The sequence below is a fragment of the Hemibagrus wyckioides genome, linkage group LG06 (genome assembly GCF_019097595.1).
Source record: "Hemibagrus wyckioides isolate EC202008001 linkage group LG06, SWU_Hwy_1.0, whole genome shotgun sequence".
NCBI lineage: Eukaryota > Metazoa > Chordata > Actinopteri > Siluriformes > Bagridae > Hemibagrus > Hemibagrus wyckioides.
In genome coordinates, this window is record NC_080715.1 from 42,722,523 (window position 1) to 42,735,243 (window position 12,721).

Consider the following 12,721-nt stretch of genomic DNA (forward strand, 5'->3'; position numbering starts at 1 on the left):
TCATGGTGACAGAAGTCAAAGGTAAAAGTTCATTGGTGGTTAAGGCCACATCGCTGTGGAGTCTGTGGAAAAACAAACAGCTAGAACGACTTGTTCTGTCTTCCCAAAGTGTTGGGTGGACCAGGGTTTTTATTTTCATGATATCATTGGGCCAGTTTGGATTTTAAACTCGAGATCGTGCTTCTGTTTCCTTCCAACACGGCTTGTTACGGTTAGTCATGGTGTCTGATCTTTCACTTATCCCATTGTTGAAACTTCCATCTCTTACAGTCCAAACCAGATATCTGATTATTCCCAAGACCTCGGTCTAATCACGTTGTAGCTTGGCGTGAATCGGTTACAGTTAATAGCTACAGTTTTCAACAATTCTCCTCAGCAGAAAACCTTTTCTCAAGACGCGAGTAAACCTATCAGCCTGCATGGCCTTCCTGTATCCTTTCAATGAAACTGTAGCGAAGAAAGATTTTGTATGCATTCCTTTCGCCTCGCCGCACACGAGATTGCGTCGCCATGACGATATTTCTACACTACAGCCTTCGTTTCTGACCACGGATTTGTGACTTTCGGTTTCAGCAAACGAGGCTCCATCAATCAAACATGTATCCGTTTTATCCGTAATGAAACCTAAGCCCCGGTCCCAGGATGATGCGTGAATTAAATGTTGCCTTCGCTGCGACGACGCTCTTGAGAGTCTGCACTAGAAAGACCGCATCACTGAAAAGCCCTTCTGGAAAATTCTTTCCGTTTTTTTTTTTGTTCTATGCAGTAATAATGGAAAACTGGAGCGAGACTCGTGTTTAGAGTGTGTAACCCCTGACCGGGAGAGACCCTGGAGACCGGTTGCTATGTGGTGTGTGCACCTGTGTAGCAATAAAGCTCACTTCACCTCGGCTCCCTGACGCCGGCGGAGACGGGGGGCTTCTGAGCGTCTTTTGGGATGCGATGTCCACTGAGATGTAACTGAAGGGCGGTTCCTCAACACACACTCCCATTACTGCACTTGTGCTTGAGTAAGATTTTACAGAATGATGATGCTGACCTAACCATCAGATGCAGACCAGACCAATGAAAGCTAAATAATAGATCGAAAGCTAACCTAGCAAGCAAAAACTGACCTAACCATAGAACACTCAACAAACGTAAAGTGAGAGAGTTTTTGTTTGTTGCTCTGTATTGTTTAGTTGCTTGGGTACCAACGCAGTCAGGAGTGTCGATCAATCACGGCGTGCTTATTAGAATGTGAAGCCACACCCACTGGGATTCATGATGAGTAAAGAGTATAGAAATAATATTAATTAGAATCCCGTACAGCAGCCGAGCCAATCAGACATCAGCGTGTCATTAAGTGTAATAACTGTGTGTGTGTGTGTGTGTGTAATCCTGTAATCTCATGTTTCTAAGCCCCATGCTGCCATCTGTGCCTGAGTCAGTGTGGGAGAACGTGGGATTAGAACCGTGTGACGTATAGAAATTTTCAGCTACTGTGTGATTAACAAGACAGCACTAAAAAAAATCTCCTTATTACCACAGAAATTGAAATGATGATGAATATATTTTTTACAGAATTTGTAAAAAAAATCTGTAAACCGTGATACGCAACATGTATAGGAGAAATAGCTTCAATGATCCTGATAGTTCTGTAATAATATGCTCTTACTGTGGATTACTCTGTGTGTGTGTGTGTATGGTCCAGATGAGGGGTGGAGGTCCGGTTCTGGGTGGGTGTGGTGATGTCATACTTGGACGTCATTCAGTCGTCCAGTCTCCAGATGGAATCCATGTAAACAACATCTGGACATCTGTGTGTGTGTGTGTGTGTGTATATGTATATATGTGTATATGTGCACACAGACATTAACACTGCTGCTCTGAGTGTGAATGAAATAAACCTGTTGATCTGCAGCTCCACTACTGTCAGAACCGCTGTGATAGAAAATGAATCAACATCCTCCTGACCAATCAGAATGCAGAATTCAGCAGCACTGTGGTGTAGAGAGAAGTGGACTCTTGCACTGAACTGACCCTGCTCTGATTTTTCCACTGCTGTTCAGTGAGGGGAAAGTCATACACACACACACACACACACACACACGTGTCTATAAAGCGTGTGCTGAATAATATATGAGCGGAGCGTGCGGCCTCCACATCGTTCAGAGAGTCATTTAGTTCCACTCTGCTGAACAGCAACTGTGTGTGTGTGTGTGTGTGTGTGTGTGTGTGTGTGTGTGTGTGTGTGTGTGTGTGGTTCAGACCCTTGCTTTTGTTGTCTCGGCAGGTGACGATGCTCAAAACTGCAGGCGTCTCCGTAGGAACAGTGTTGTCCCGGAAACCAGATGAGGAAACGTAAAAGAGCAGAGTGAGGCAGAGGAGTGGAGCTCTGTATTTCACCTCACACTGATAAATAAACAGAACATAGGAATAATACAGTTATAGAACAGTTATTAAAGGTTTATATGTTGGTGCACGAGTATATAACTGTATGAATGATGTAATTGGGTGTGTACGTAGATAAGTAAATAGTATGCAAGTAGATAAATAAAGTGAGGAGCCTGACACCAACCCCCAACCCCCAAAATGAGGAACCTGACCCACCTGTCAATTGAGTAACCTGATCCCCACCCCTAAACAGAGTAAACTGACCCACCCCTCAAAATGAGATACCTGACCCACCCCTCAATGGAGTAACCTGACCCCCACCCCTCAACGGAGTATCCTGACCCACCCCTAAACAGAGTAAACTGGCCCACACTTCAAAATGAGTATCTTGACCCACCAGTCAACTGAGTAACTTGACCCGCCCCTCAAAGGAGTATCCTGACCCATACCTCAAAATGAGGAACCACACGCACCTCTTAAAATGAGGACCCTGACCCACCCCTCAAAATGAGGACCCTGACCTTCCCCTAACTGGAGTTACCTGACCCATCCCTAAACAGAGTATCCTGACCCACCCCTGAATGGAATATCTTGCCCCACCCCTCAGAATGAGGAACCTGACTCCACTCTAAATATGAAGAACCCGATCCCCCCCATCCTCTCAGCAGAAGGAGCCTGACCCCACTCAAAGTGCCCCCCAACTGAGAAACCTGTTCAGCCCCCCACCCTCCACCCCACTTTAAATAAGTAACCTGAACCCTCCCGCACTTTTCCCTTTTCCCTTAATGGATGAACCTGACCCCCCAGCGTATAATCTAATCAGATTACAGGAGGCAGAGTGGACCTCCACGGGTGTGTCAGGCTGATGTTCTGTACTCTGGATGAGATGGAAACTGCAACATCTGTATGTTGTTTGAACTCTGACCCTTCCGAGTGACCGGTTAATCACCATGAAACAGAGCCAGTGGTGTTCCAGATCCAGAGCAGGCCACTTCCCTTTGTCTCGGATACAGAAGACGATCCTCTGTGCTGTGGCTCTGGTGTGTTAGGAGCAGCTGCTGCAGGAATCTTAATCTGATCTCTCACTAACGTGGTTACGATCTAATCAAATCTGCAGTTATTTCTGCGCGCTGCTCTGCGAGCTTCCTCTAGTCCCCGAGCTCTTTGGAATATTTCAGGATCATTTCCTAACCTATTTTTCCAGACCAGGAGCTGTTTATTCCCACAACAAGATATCAAGCAGCTCCATCAACTTATTTATATACAATGATATACAGATACTTAAGTGTGTGTGTGTGTGTGTGTGTGTGTGTGTGTAGTCACAGACTGAACACCAAAACACAGGTGTGACACACACATATACACACACACAAATACACACACACACAGTGTTTTGGTGTTCAGTCTGTGACTATACACACACACACACACACGTGTGTACAGGCAGCCTGTAATTATCTATAGACAGAACAGATGCACACACACTCCGTTAATCATAGCATATCTGCTCCACCACACACACACCTGGGTTTCATGTTCAGCATTAAGACCCTTCCATCCTACCAGACGTGTGTGTGTGTGTGTGTGTGTGTGTGTGTGTGATGATCTCACACCATCTCTGTGTCTCATTAGAACACCTACGTTTAAAGCAGTGTTAATTACACAGTGTTAATAAGTTAGTGTAAACAAAGCGTAGATGGAGAGACAGTCACGTGTGTGTAGTGAGACAGTGCGGGGCTGGACACGGTACAGAGACACTGTCTGGGCTTCATCTGTAATGCATCGCATCACACACACACACACACACACACACACACACACCCCCGTGCCAGCACACAGAGGAGCTCTTAATGAGAGGTGTTAACACACACAGCTTAATGCTTAACGTCCTTACCTTACACTGTTCATTCATGTACTTACACCTGTCTGTCTGTCTCTCACACTGTGTCTGTCTGTCTCTCAATCTGTCTGTCTGTCTCTCACACTGTCTGTCTGTCTCTCAATCTGTCTGTCTGTCTGTCTCTCAATCTGTCTGTCTGTCTGTCACACTGTGTCTGTCTGTCTCTCACACTGTGTCTGTCTGTCTCTCAATCTGTCTGTCTGTCTCTCACACTGTGTCTGTCTGTCTCTCAATCTGTCTGTCTGTCTCTCACACTGTGTCTGTCTGTCTCTCAATCTGTCTGTCTGTCTCTCACACTGTGTCTGTCTGTCTGTCACAGTTTGTCTATCTCTCAATCTGTCTGTCTGTTTGGCTGTCTATCACTCACTTTGTCTGTCTGTCTGTCTGTCTGTCTGTCTCTTTCTCTCTCTTCCTCTCAGTCTGTCTGTCTCTCTGTCTGTGTGGCCGCTTGTTCCTATGCCTCTATCTGTTAGTTTGTCTGTCTCTCTCTCTCTCTCTCTCTCTCTCTCTCTCTCTGTTTTTCTCTCTCTATATGTCTGTCTGTCTGTCTGTCTGTCCCCCTCTCACTCTGTCTGTCTCTCTCTCTCTTTCTCTTTCAGTCTGTCTCTCTCTCTCTCTCTCTCTCTCTGTCTGTACAGTCTGTCTGTCTGTCTGTCTTTATCTCTCTCTCTCTCTCTCTCTCTCTCTCTGTACAGTCTGTCTATCTGTCTGTCTGTCTGTCTTTATCTCTCTCTCTCTCTCTGTACAGTCTGTCTGTCTGTCTTTATCTCTCTCTCTCTCTCTGTACAGTCTGTCTCTGTCTCTGTCTGTCTCTCTCTCCCTCCCTCCCTCTCTCTCTCATATCAGCATGTAGATAATTTACCTATGTTACATACAGAATTAGTTTAAAACTCTGTTTAATCAAATCCGACGTCTTCGTAAATAAAACACACTTAGCGTTTGTATAATCATCAGCATTGCAAAATCACTGCTGGAGAATCCACACACACACACACACACACACACACACACAGCTGTGTTAGTACAGCAACAACAGAACATTATTCACATTAATCACACAAAGTGAACAAGAGTACAGATGTAGTGTGTGTGTGTGTGTGTGTGTGTGTGTGTGTGTAATGGGGTGTGTGTGTGTAATGGGGTGTGTGTGTGTGTAGTAGGTTTGTCTGCACACTGAATACGTGTCTATGAACTCGGCCTTGATGTGGTTTTGATGTTAGGCGCAGTTATTTTCTCTTTGTTCTGATTATTTGCTTTCATGATCATGTCAACAGTTAAGTAATACTGTGTGTGTGTGTGTGTGTGTGTTTAATGACATCATTACACAGATGGAGATTACTGTCCACGGTGACGGTCAGTAAGAAGAGTTGATCGTTATAGTTAAACGTGCACTGATCAAAATCTCTCTCTCTCTCTCTCCTTCAGTCTGATTGGTTGCCATGACGACAGAGGTGGGGTCAGAGGCGGAGGTGAAGAAGGAGCCGGAGAAGCAGCAGAGCGAGGAGCAGCAGGTCGAAGAATCCAGCGCAGAGAGCACGCAGAACACTGATCCAGAACCTCAAGCTGCATCGGAGAACCCTCAGAACCCTGAGAGTCCAGAGGTATAGTGACCCTGGACAGGATGTTCTAGCGGTCATCCACTTCCGAGTCGTTGTCAGGACGGCAGTGCAGTCCAGCTAACTTAACTGTAGCTAGCTGTAGATCAAACTTGACAGCTCACACACACACACTCTCACTGAGCACAGCGCTAATGTGATTTTTTGATTACGTCTTACAGAAAGTGGAGGCGGAGCCTGCCCCACCAACAAGCCCCTCCCCTTCCAGCGGGCAAAAGAAGGACAAAGGCATCTCTCGCTTCCTGCCTTCATGGCCCAAACGCCAAAAATCCCTCAGCCAAGTGGAGTCTAAAGACGCGCCCACTCAGACACAGGAAGAGGAGGAGCCAAAGGGAGAAGGCGAGTCACCCGAGAGGAAGCAGGAGCAGAATTCTGTGTGCAGCTCAGAGACACAGGTGAGAGGTCACGACCTTTAACCTCACGCCACAGTCCTGGGACGAGGAACCGAGAGTCGAGAGGAAAGCTTTTAATTTTTACTCTAAAATCTACTGTGTGTGTGTGTGTGTGTGTGTGTGTGTGTGTGTGTGATATGTGCAGCCAGAGAGAGGGGAAGACACTGAGAAGAAGGGCGGAGAGGAGGAGAGCGCCGCCGTGTCTCCTCTCAAACCTGGAAAGAAGATGAAGATGGTGGTGTGTCATGTGACCCTGCTGGACGGGAGCCAGTACCAGTGTGAAGTGGAGGTGAGTGTGTTCCACTGACAAGTGTGTCTATGGAAGGAGTCTCCAGTCTCAGCCCTTTATAACTGTCAGAGGTAATGCTGAAAAAGAGTTCTGGAAAAAGTTCCTGGGTTCTTCATAAAGCAAAAAAGAGCTTACTGGGGGTCACAGGGTGCGGTTACACATTTGCCTGAACTCTTAAGAAAAGGTTCTGGAAAAAGTTCCTCTGTTTTTCGAATGAAATGTGTTCTATAACAGTTTCTCGGCTCTTGGAATGGTTCCTGACTGCCGGCAAAATTTCCTGAGCAATAAGTTCCTGGTTTCTTGCTAAAGTTCCTGAACTAAAAGTTCCTGGTTTCTTGTTAATGTTCCAGAGCTCCATACTAAAACTTCCTGAACTAAAGTGTCTGGTTTCTTGTAAAGAGCTCCAAGCAAAAAGTTTCAGAACTAAAAGTTCCTGGTTTCTTCCTAAAGTTCCAGAGCACCAAAAAAAGTTCCTGAACTTAAGGTTTCCTTAACTAAAAGTTCCTGGTTTCTTTCTGAAGTTCCTTAACTAAAAGTTCCTGGTTTCTTGCTAAAGTTCTGGACCTCCAAACAAAATGTTCCAGAACTGAAAAGGTTCCTGAAATAGTTTTATGGGGTTTTTTTTAAGAACATTTTCTGAAAGCAAGTCCTGTCTTCATAAAAAGGTTCCTGAGCACAATTTTCTGAAATCTTCCAAAATATTCCTGGAAAAGTTCCTGGTTGGTTCCTGAGGGGGGAAAAAAACCTTCCAAGTTCTTTTAGGTCTAAAATGTCTTAGTTTCTGTTAAAAAGGTTCCTGGGGAAACTACAAAACTTTCTGAAACTCCTGAAAAAGAGTGTATTCTTTTGGGGAGTGAGTTCCTGGAAAGGTTCCTGGTTTCCAGTCTCGAACAGCTAAAATGATTTCTGTGACAGTTCCACAGTGTTGGAAAATATTTGAAGGGTTCTTGGTTTCTGAGAGCAGTTCCTGGATTTGGTTCCTGCAAAGAAACAGAAAACGCTTGGTTTTCTTTGTGTTGAGTTTGTTTGCGATGTAAATGTCATGGATCATTAAGACTGTGTGTGTGTGTGTGTGTGTGTGTGGTGTGTGTGTGAGGCACGGGCAGATACGCTGATGGAATGTGAGCAGCACATCTGCAGGGTGCCTTTGTGATGAACACAAAGAAGAAGAGATGTGTGAGATGAAGGAGCCACATGCAGCTACATGTCTTTATCTCCCACATCAGCCGGTGCAGTGAGGAGCTCTCCGGCAGAATGAGTTACACCGCTAACCGGCGCTAGTCATCCAAACCTAGCATACACACTGTACACGTCTTATGGTGTGTGTGTGTGTGTGTGTGGAAACCTTCTCCTTTCCTTCTTTTTCGTGGACAGAAATTTCAGAAAATTTGTGAACTTTTCGTCGAGCAGCTTCCTCGTTCTCTTACCAAGCACAAGAGTAATGTTTACAGGTGTGTGTGTGTGTGTGTGTGTGTGTTCGTTCCTTGTTTTTTGTTTGCCATCTTAACCTTTTGTCTGATTCATTGTCCCGTGTGTGTGTGTGTGTTTGAGAAGGAAGTTTAATTCTGTTGAACAGATGATGAACCCGCCCCCAACAACACACACACACACGCACACACTAAGTGTTTGTTTGTTCCAGGGGGGCGTGGTCATGCGTAATCGTTAACAGGTCGCATGATCTGGAAATCTTTCTGAACTAAAGCCAGAGATTTCCTCGATGCTTGGGAACAGGTTGAGTTCCTGAATCAAAGGTTCTGGTTTCCTGGAACGAGGTTCTTGACAGGCAAAAATCAGCTGGAAGTGTCACTAACAGTTTCTCCCAGTTAGCGTGTTGCTAATTTAAAAAAAAAAATATAGGAAAAGGAAAAAGCAATGCTAAGCACTAGCCGTGCGCTAACAGATGGCGAGTACACCCGTTCACACGTCCTGCTCAATGTAAACACAGTAAACCACACAACAACCGCCATGCTAACATTTCAACCTGTTGCCATGGGAACAGTTTTGCGTTTGAGTCGGTGCCAGGCAGCTTAGTGGAAACTGTTTGAGCGAATTTATGCCAAGGGAAGTTGTAAAAGGCGTGATGGTTCTCTGAGAAGAGTGTGTGTGTGTGTGTGTGTGTGAGAGAGACAGATTCTTGGATAAAGTCCTGTCCAAACATCAGTTAATCCAGGATATAGCACTTTGCAGTGTTGATGCTACTCAGAGGTCACGTGGTGTATCCCAGACACATCAGAGTAATGATTATCTCTGCGGCTGAGGACGGGGTATTGGTCGCTGTGTGTGTGTGTGCGCGCGCGCATGTGTGTTTGCGTGTGTATAAATGTGTGTTTGCATGCTGTTGCAAATTCAGCAGGAGTAATGCTATAATGGGATTAGTCAGAGTGCTGAGTTAGGGATTCAGTGATCAGCTGACCTGTGTGTGCACAGGTCAGTCTTGGACAGTTTGTCGTCAGATTGTTGTGTCTTTGATTGGGATAAGCTACTGAGGGGGATTGATGGGTGTGATGGAAGGTCAGGTGACATCAGGTATGAAGGATGGGTGTGACTTCAGGTGGAATGGATTGGGACAGGTGTGATTATGGAGTGCCTTCGAATGTGACGGATGGATATGTGTGGCTTCAGTTGGGATGGACGGATGTGGCTTTGTCTGGGATGGACGGATGTGGCTTTGTCTGGGATGGACGGATGTGGCTTTGTCTGGGATGGACGGATGTGGCTTTGTCTGGGATGGACGGATGGATGGATGGATGGGTTGGTCGGTTCTTCTCTGAAGAATGGTTATGGCATCAGACAGATAAGTCATTAGAAGAGGTTGTGTGTCTTTAGGTGGGACAGATGGGTCAGTTGGAAGGCTGTGATGTCTGGGAAGGATGGGTGTGGTTTTGTGTGGTTAAGTGACTACAGATGATGTAGTCATGGCTCCATGGAGGACAGGTGGGTTTGTCTTTGAGACAGACGGGCGTGGCTTTGCGTTGTAGGAAAGGCTAGATGGAATTGTGAGAAACTGCAGTCTATTTTACCTGTATGAAGTCAAGGCCACACCCACAGGTCCATCTTTGAACTTCAACATGACTGTTGTGGTCTCTGTTGTACAGACACTATTGTTCCTGTCTGCTTGGTCAGGGTGGAGTGTGTGTGTGTGTGTGTGTGTGTGTGATGGTTAGAGCTGAGTGTGCAGTTTGATACTGTGGTCTCATTGCCATTTTAACAAAACTCTTTTTGTCTCACTGCTTGTTCAGAAAAAGCGCTGATGCTTCACTAAAAGCTTTTGTTCTAGCCGATCCACCAGGAACACACACACACACACACACACACACACACATTCTAGTCACTGATTAAGCCTCATTTAGACAAATAGCAAGGCTTTGAAAGGCCTGATGTACAACAGAGCTCAGATAACCCATGTGTGTGGTGTACAGTTACCCCGTCATTATTTCACACTAGTGTGTAACAGAGCACTCAACTTCAAGCTGAACAGGTGGAACAGGTGTGTGTGTGTATGTGTGTGTTTATTTTGTGTCATGGGGTTTTGTTGATCATTGTGATCTGTCTCACACCTTTGAGTGGATGCTATTGGCTAATATGTGTTGGAAAGTGTGATCATAGCAACTTTAGTGATGTTTGTGTGAGGGTACAGTTGGCCACTTGGAAGGAGCTAGGGATATATCGGTCACTTTGAATAGACAGGTTGTCTGGGTGCCAGTGGTCCTCTTGTGGAGATGGGATTGTTGATCTTAAGTAGATGCAGTTCATCCCTCCCATGAGTCACTAATCCCTATCCCTGGCCCCCCCTTGAGTGGTCTCCACTGGCCGCCCTCTTTGAGTGGACACCCCTGCCCCCCCTCTTTGAGTGGACTCTACTAGCCGTCATCCAGTGGGTGCCACCTACCCCCTTGATCACTTGCCCCCCTTGAATGGACATAATTTGCCTCCCTGCCCATGGCTGTTTTATGGGGCTCAGTTTCAGTGGTCTCCTGAAAGCATCATTTTGGTCCCACTGGTGTGGGCAGGATTGTTCGTCTTTCAGAACCATTGGTTGTCTTTGAGTGGTTATTACTTCCTTGTGAGTGGACACAGTGGGTCCACTTTTTGTCCTTTGTCCCCTTGTGTGGACTTGGGCATGTGCTGATTGTTCCTACGTGTGTGGATGTGAGTATCTGAAACTGTGGTGTCTTTGGATGGATGTGGCCACTTTTGGTCTGTCCATCAGTTCAATAGATACAAAAATCCCCTATTCTAACTTTTGCAGTCTCTCTTGCATTCTCTCTCTCTCTCTCTCTCTATGGTTGTGTTCCTTTTATAATGACATAAGCTCATAAATTCTAGACAGGGGGAATGTTTTGTCCAATCAGAGTGCAGAATGTGCTCAGGGCCTCGTCCCAGCGGCCGTGTGTGATGTCACACTGCATCGAGTAAAGCTGGAAAACCCCAGAAATCCTCTCAGTGGGCCTCAGCCTCCATCTGTAGGAATCTAGCCTGGCCCGAACACCGTGTTTATCACTCAGACCGTCTTTCTGGCTCTTTCACCGTCTCTTTCCCCACTCCCCGGTTCTCTTCACCATTTTTTTCTTCCCCTCTTTCTCCAGCAGCGTTCATCCCTCAAGACTTGTTTAAACTCCAGCATCGGGACGTCCGTGCACAACGCCTGCGTCTGTTATTCAGGCTCATTTCTGAGCTCTGACATCTTCAGACCCTCCACCCCAAACTGCAGCTGTGTGTGTGTGTCTGAGAGATAACACGGTGGGGTTTACCCACAGGTCATTACATCCTCTGCTCACATACAGAGACGTGACAACACACACACACTCGTTAAATCTGCCCTTGATAACTAGTTCAGGGACGTAATGATTCGCCTGTTTCCATTAATCCCTGCAGTCCTCATGTGACCCGTGTGTGTGTGTGTGTGTGTGTGTGTGTGTGTGTTAGCAGCAGACCCAGCAGTCCAGTCTCATCAGTCAGGGTACATTAGCTTAACTCTTTGAGGTGTTGGTTCTGAAATGTTAAACTCCGAAAGAACCTTGAGCAGTCATCTGGCCTAAGGTTAGGTTTTAGGATTTTTACTTGTGTTTAGCTCCGCCCACTTCACGGTGGTAGAGAAGCTAAATTTTAGCAGAGTTGATGCTGTAATCACGTGATCCTCAGCAGAAGGCCTGTTTGTGTTATCTGTGACTGTGATGTTCCCAATGTACTTTATTCTGCCTGATCTAATCAATTCTGTACCACACTTCCTAGAATCCATTAGCTTCTGTGTGTGTGTGTGTGTGTGTGTGTGTGTGTGTGTGTGTATACACATCCTTAATGGTTGTTGTCTGGTCTCGATATCTCTTCAGTTTACACATCCTGGTCCTGTAAGCAGCATGTTGGCCAGTTGCCACCGATTATTATTTGTTATTTATTCAAAGAACAACGTTTTATTTTTATTAGTTTATAGTTACATTTAATGCTTACCTCAGACTTTTGCATAGCACAGACGCTGGAGACTAATTTTGTAGCTGTAAACTTTATCACTTTGATATCTGCGATAGAGCTGTTACTGAAAAAACGCTAAAAGTGTTAATGTAAACACGTTAGGGTGCAGGGAGAGCGCTGACACCGCGAACACTGCCCCATTGTCCGACCAAGGGCAGCCTCTACGGAAGCCGCGTTCCGACAGACGCCAACATCTGTCGCTCGTCTGCCGTCTGTCTCCACCTCTCGTCTGGTCTCGTCTCTCTCGCCCCGTCACGGTCGTGTCCTCAACACAGCAGAAATGTCGCGGTTGCGTGGCGTGGGCCGGTCCGGACTCGTTCCTTCTCCTCCGGCTTCACATTCCTCTACACGAGCTGATCAAAGACGAAAAGACGAGATAATCGTGTCTGTGTGCCTGATGTTGTAGACGACATTTATGCGCCTCATTCTTCAGAAGTCACACACACACACACACAGCTGTTATTTGCTATTGTAATTTTCACTGTAAGCCTACGTGCTCTTCCAGCGCCAGCTCTCGCTATCAGTAATCTCACAGACAGTTCCTTCTAATATCTTTTTGTATCTTGTTTGCTAACAAACTCCTTTATTTCCTGTTGCCTCTGCAGCCTCTCTGTTACCGACAGGAAACGCTGTCACTGGAGACTCCTTCCACAATTCGTACACAAACGGCTCTTTACAG

At 46.0% G+C, this 12,721-nt stretch overlaps 1 protein-coding gene across 15 annotated transcripts in view; it reads left to right on the top strand.

Moving 5' to 3' along the window:
- Nucleotides 1-12,721, top strand: part of epb41l2 (erythrocyte membrane protein band 4.1 like 2) — a 57,397-nt gene that overhangs the window by 8,517 nt on the left and 36,159 nt on the right. For all 15 annotated transcript variants that reach the window (XM_058393505.1, XM_058393506.1, XM_058393520.1 and 12 more), the window contains exons 2-4: nt 5,702-5,877; nt 6,054-6,287; nt 6,430-6,573. In XM_058393505.1, the coding sequence (XP_058249488.1) occupies nt 5,716-5,877; nt 6,054-6,287; nt 6,430-6,573 (540 nt within the window). In that variant the 5' untranslated portion in view covers nt 5,702-5,715. The remainder of the gene's footprint in view (nt 1-5,701; nt 5,878-6,053; nt 6,288-6,429; nt 6,574-12,721) is intronic.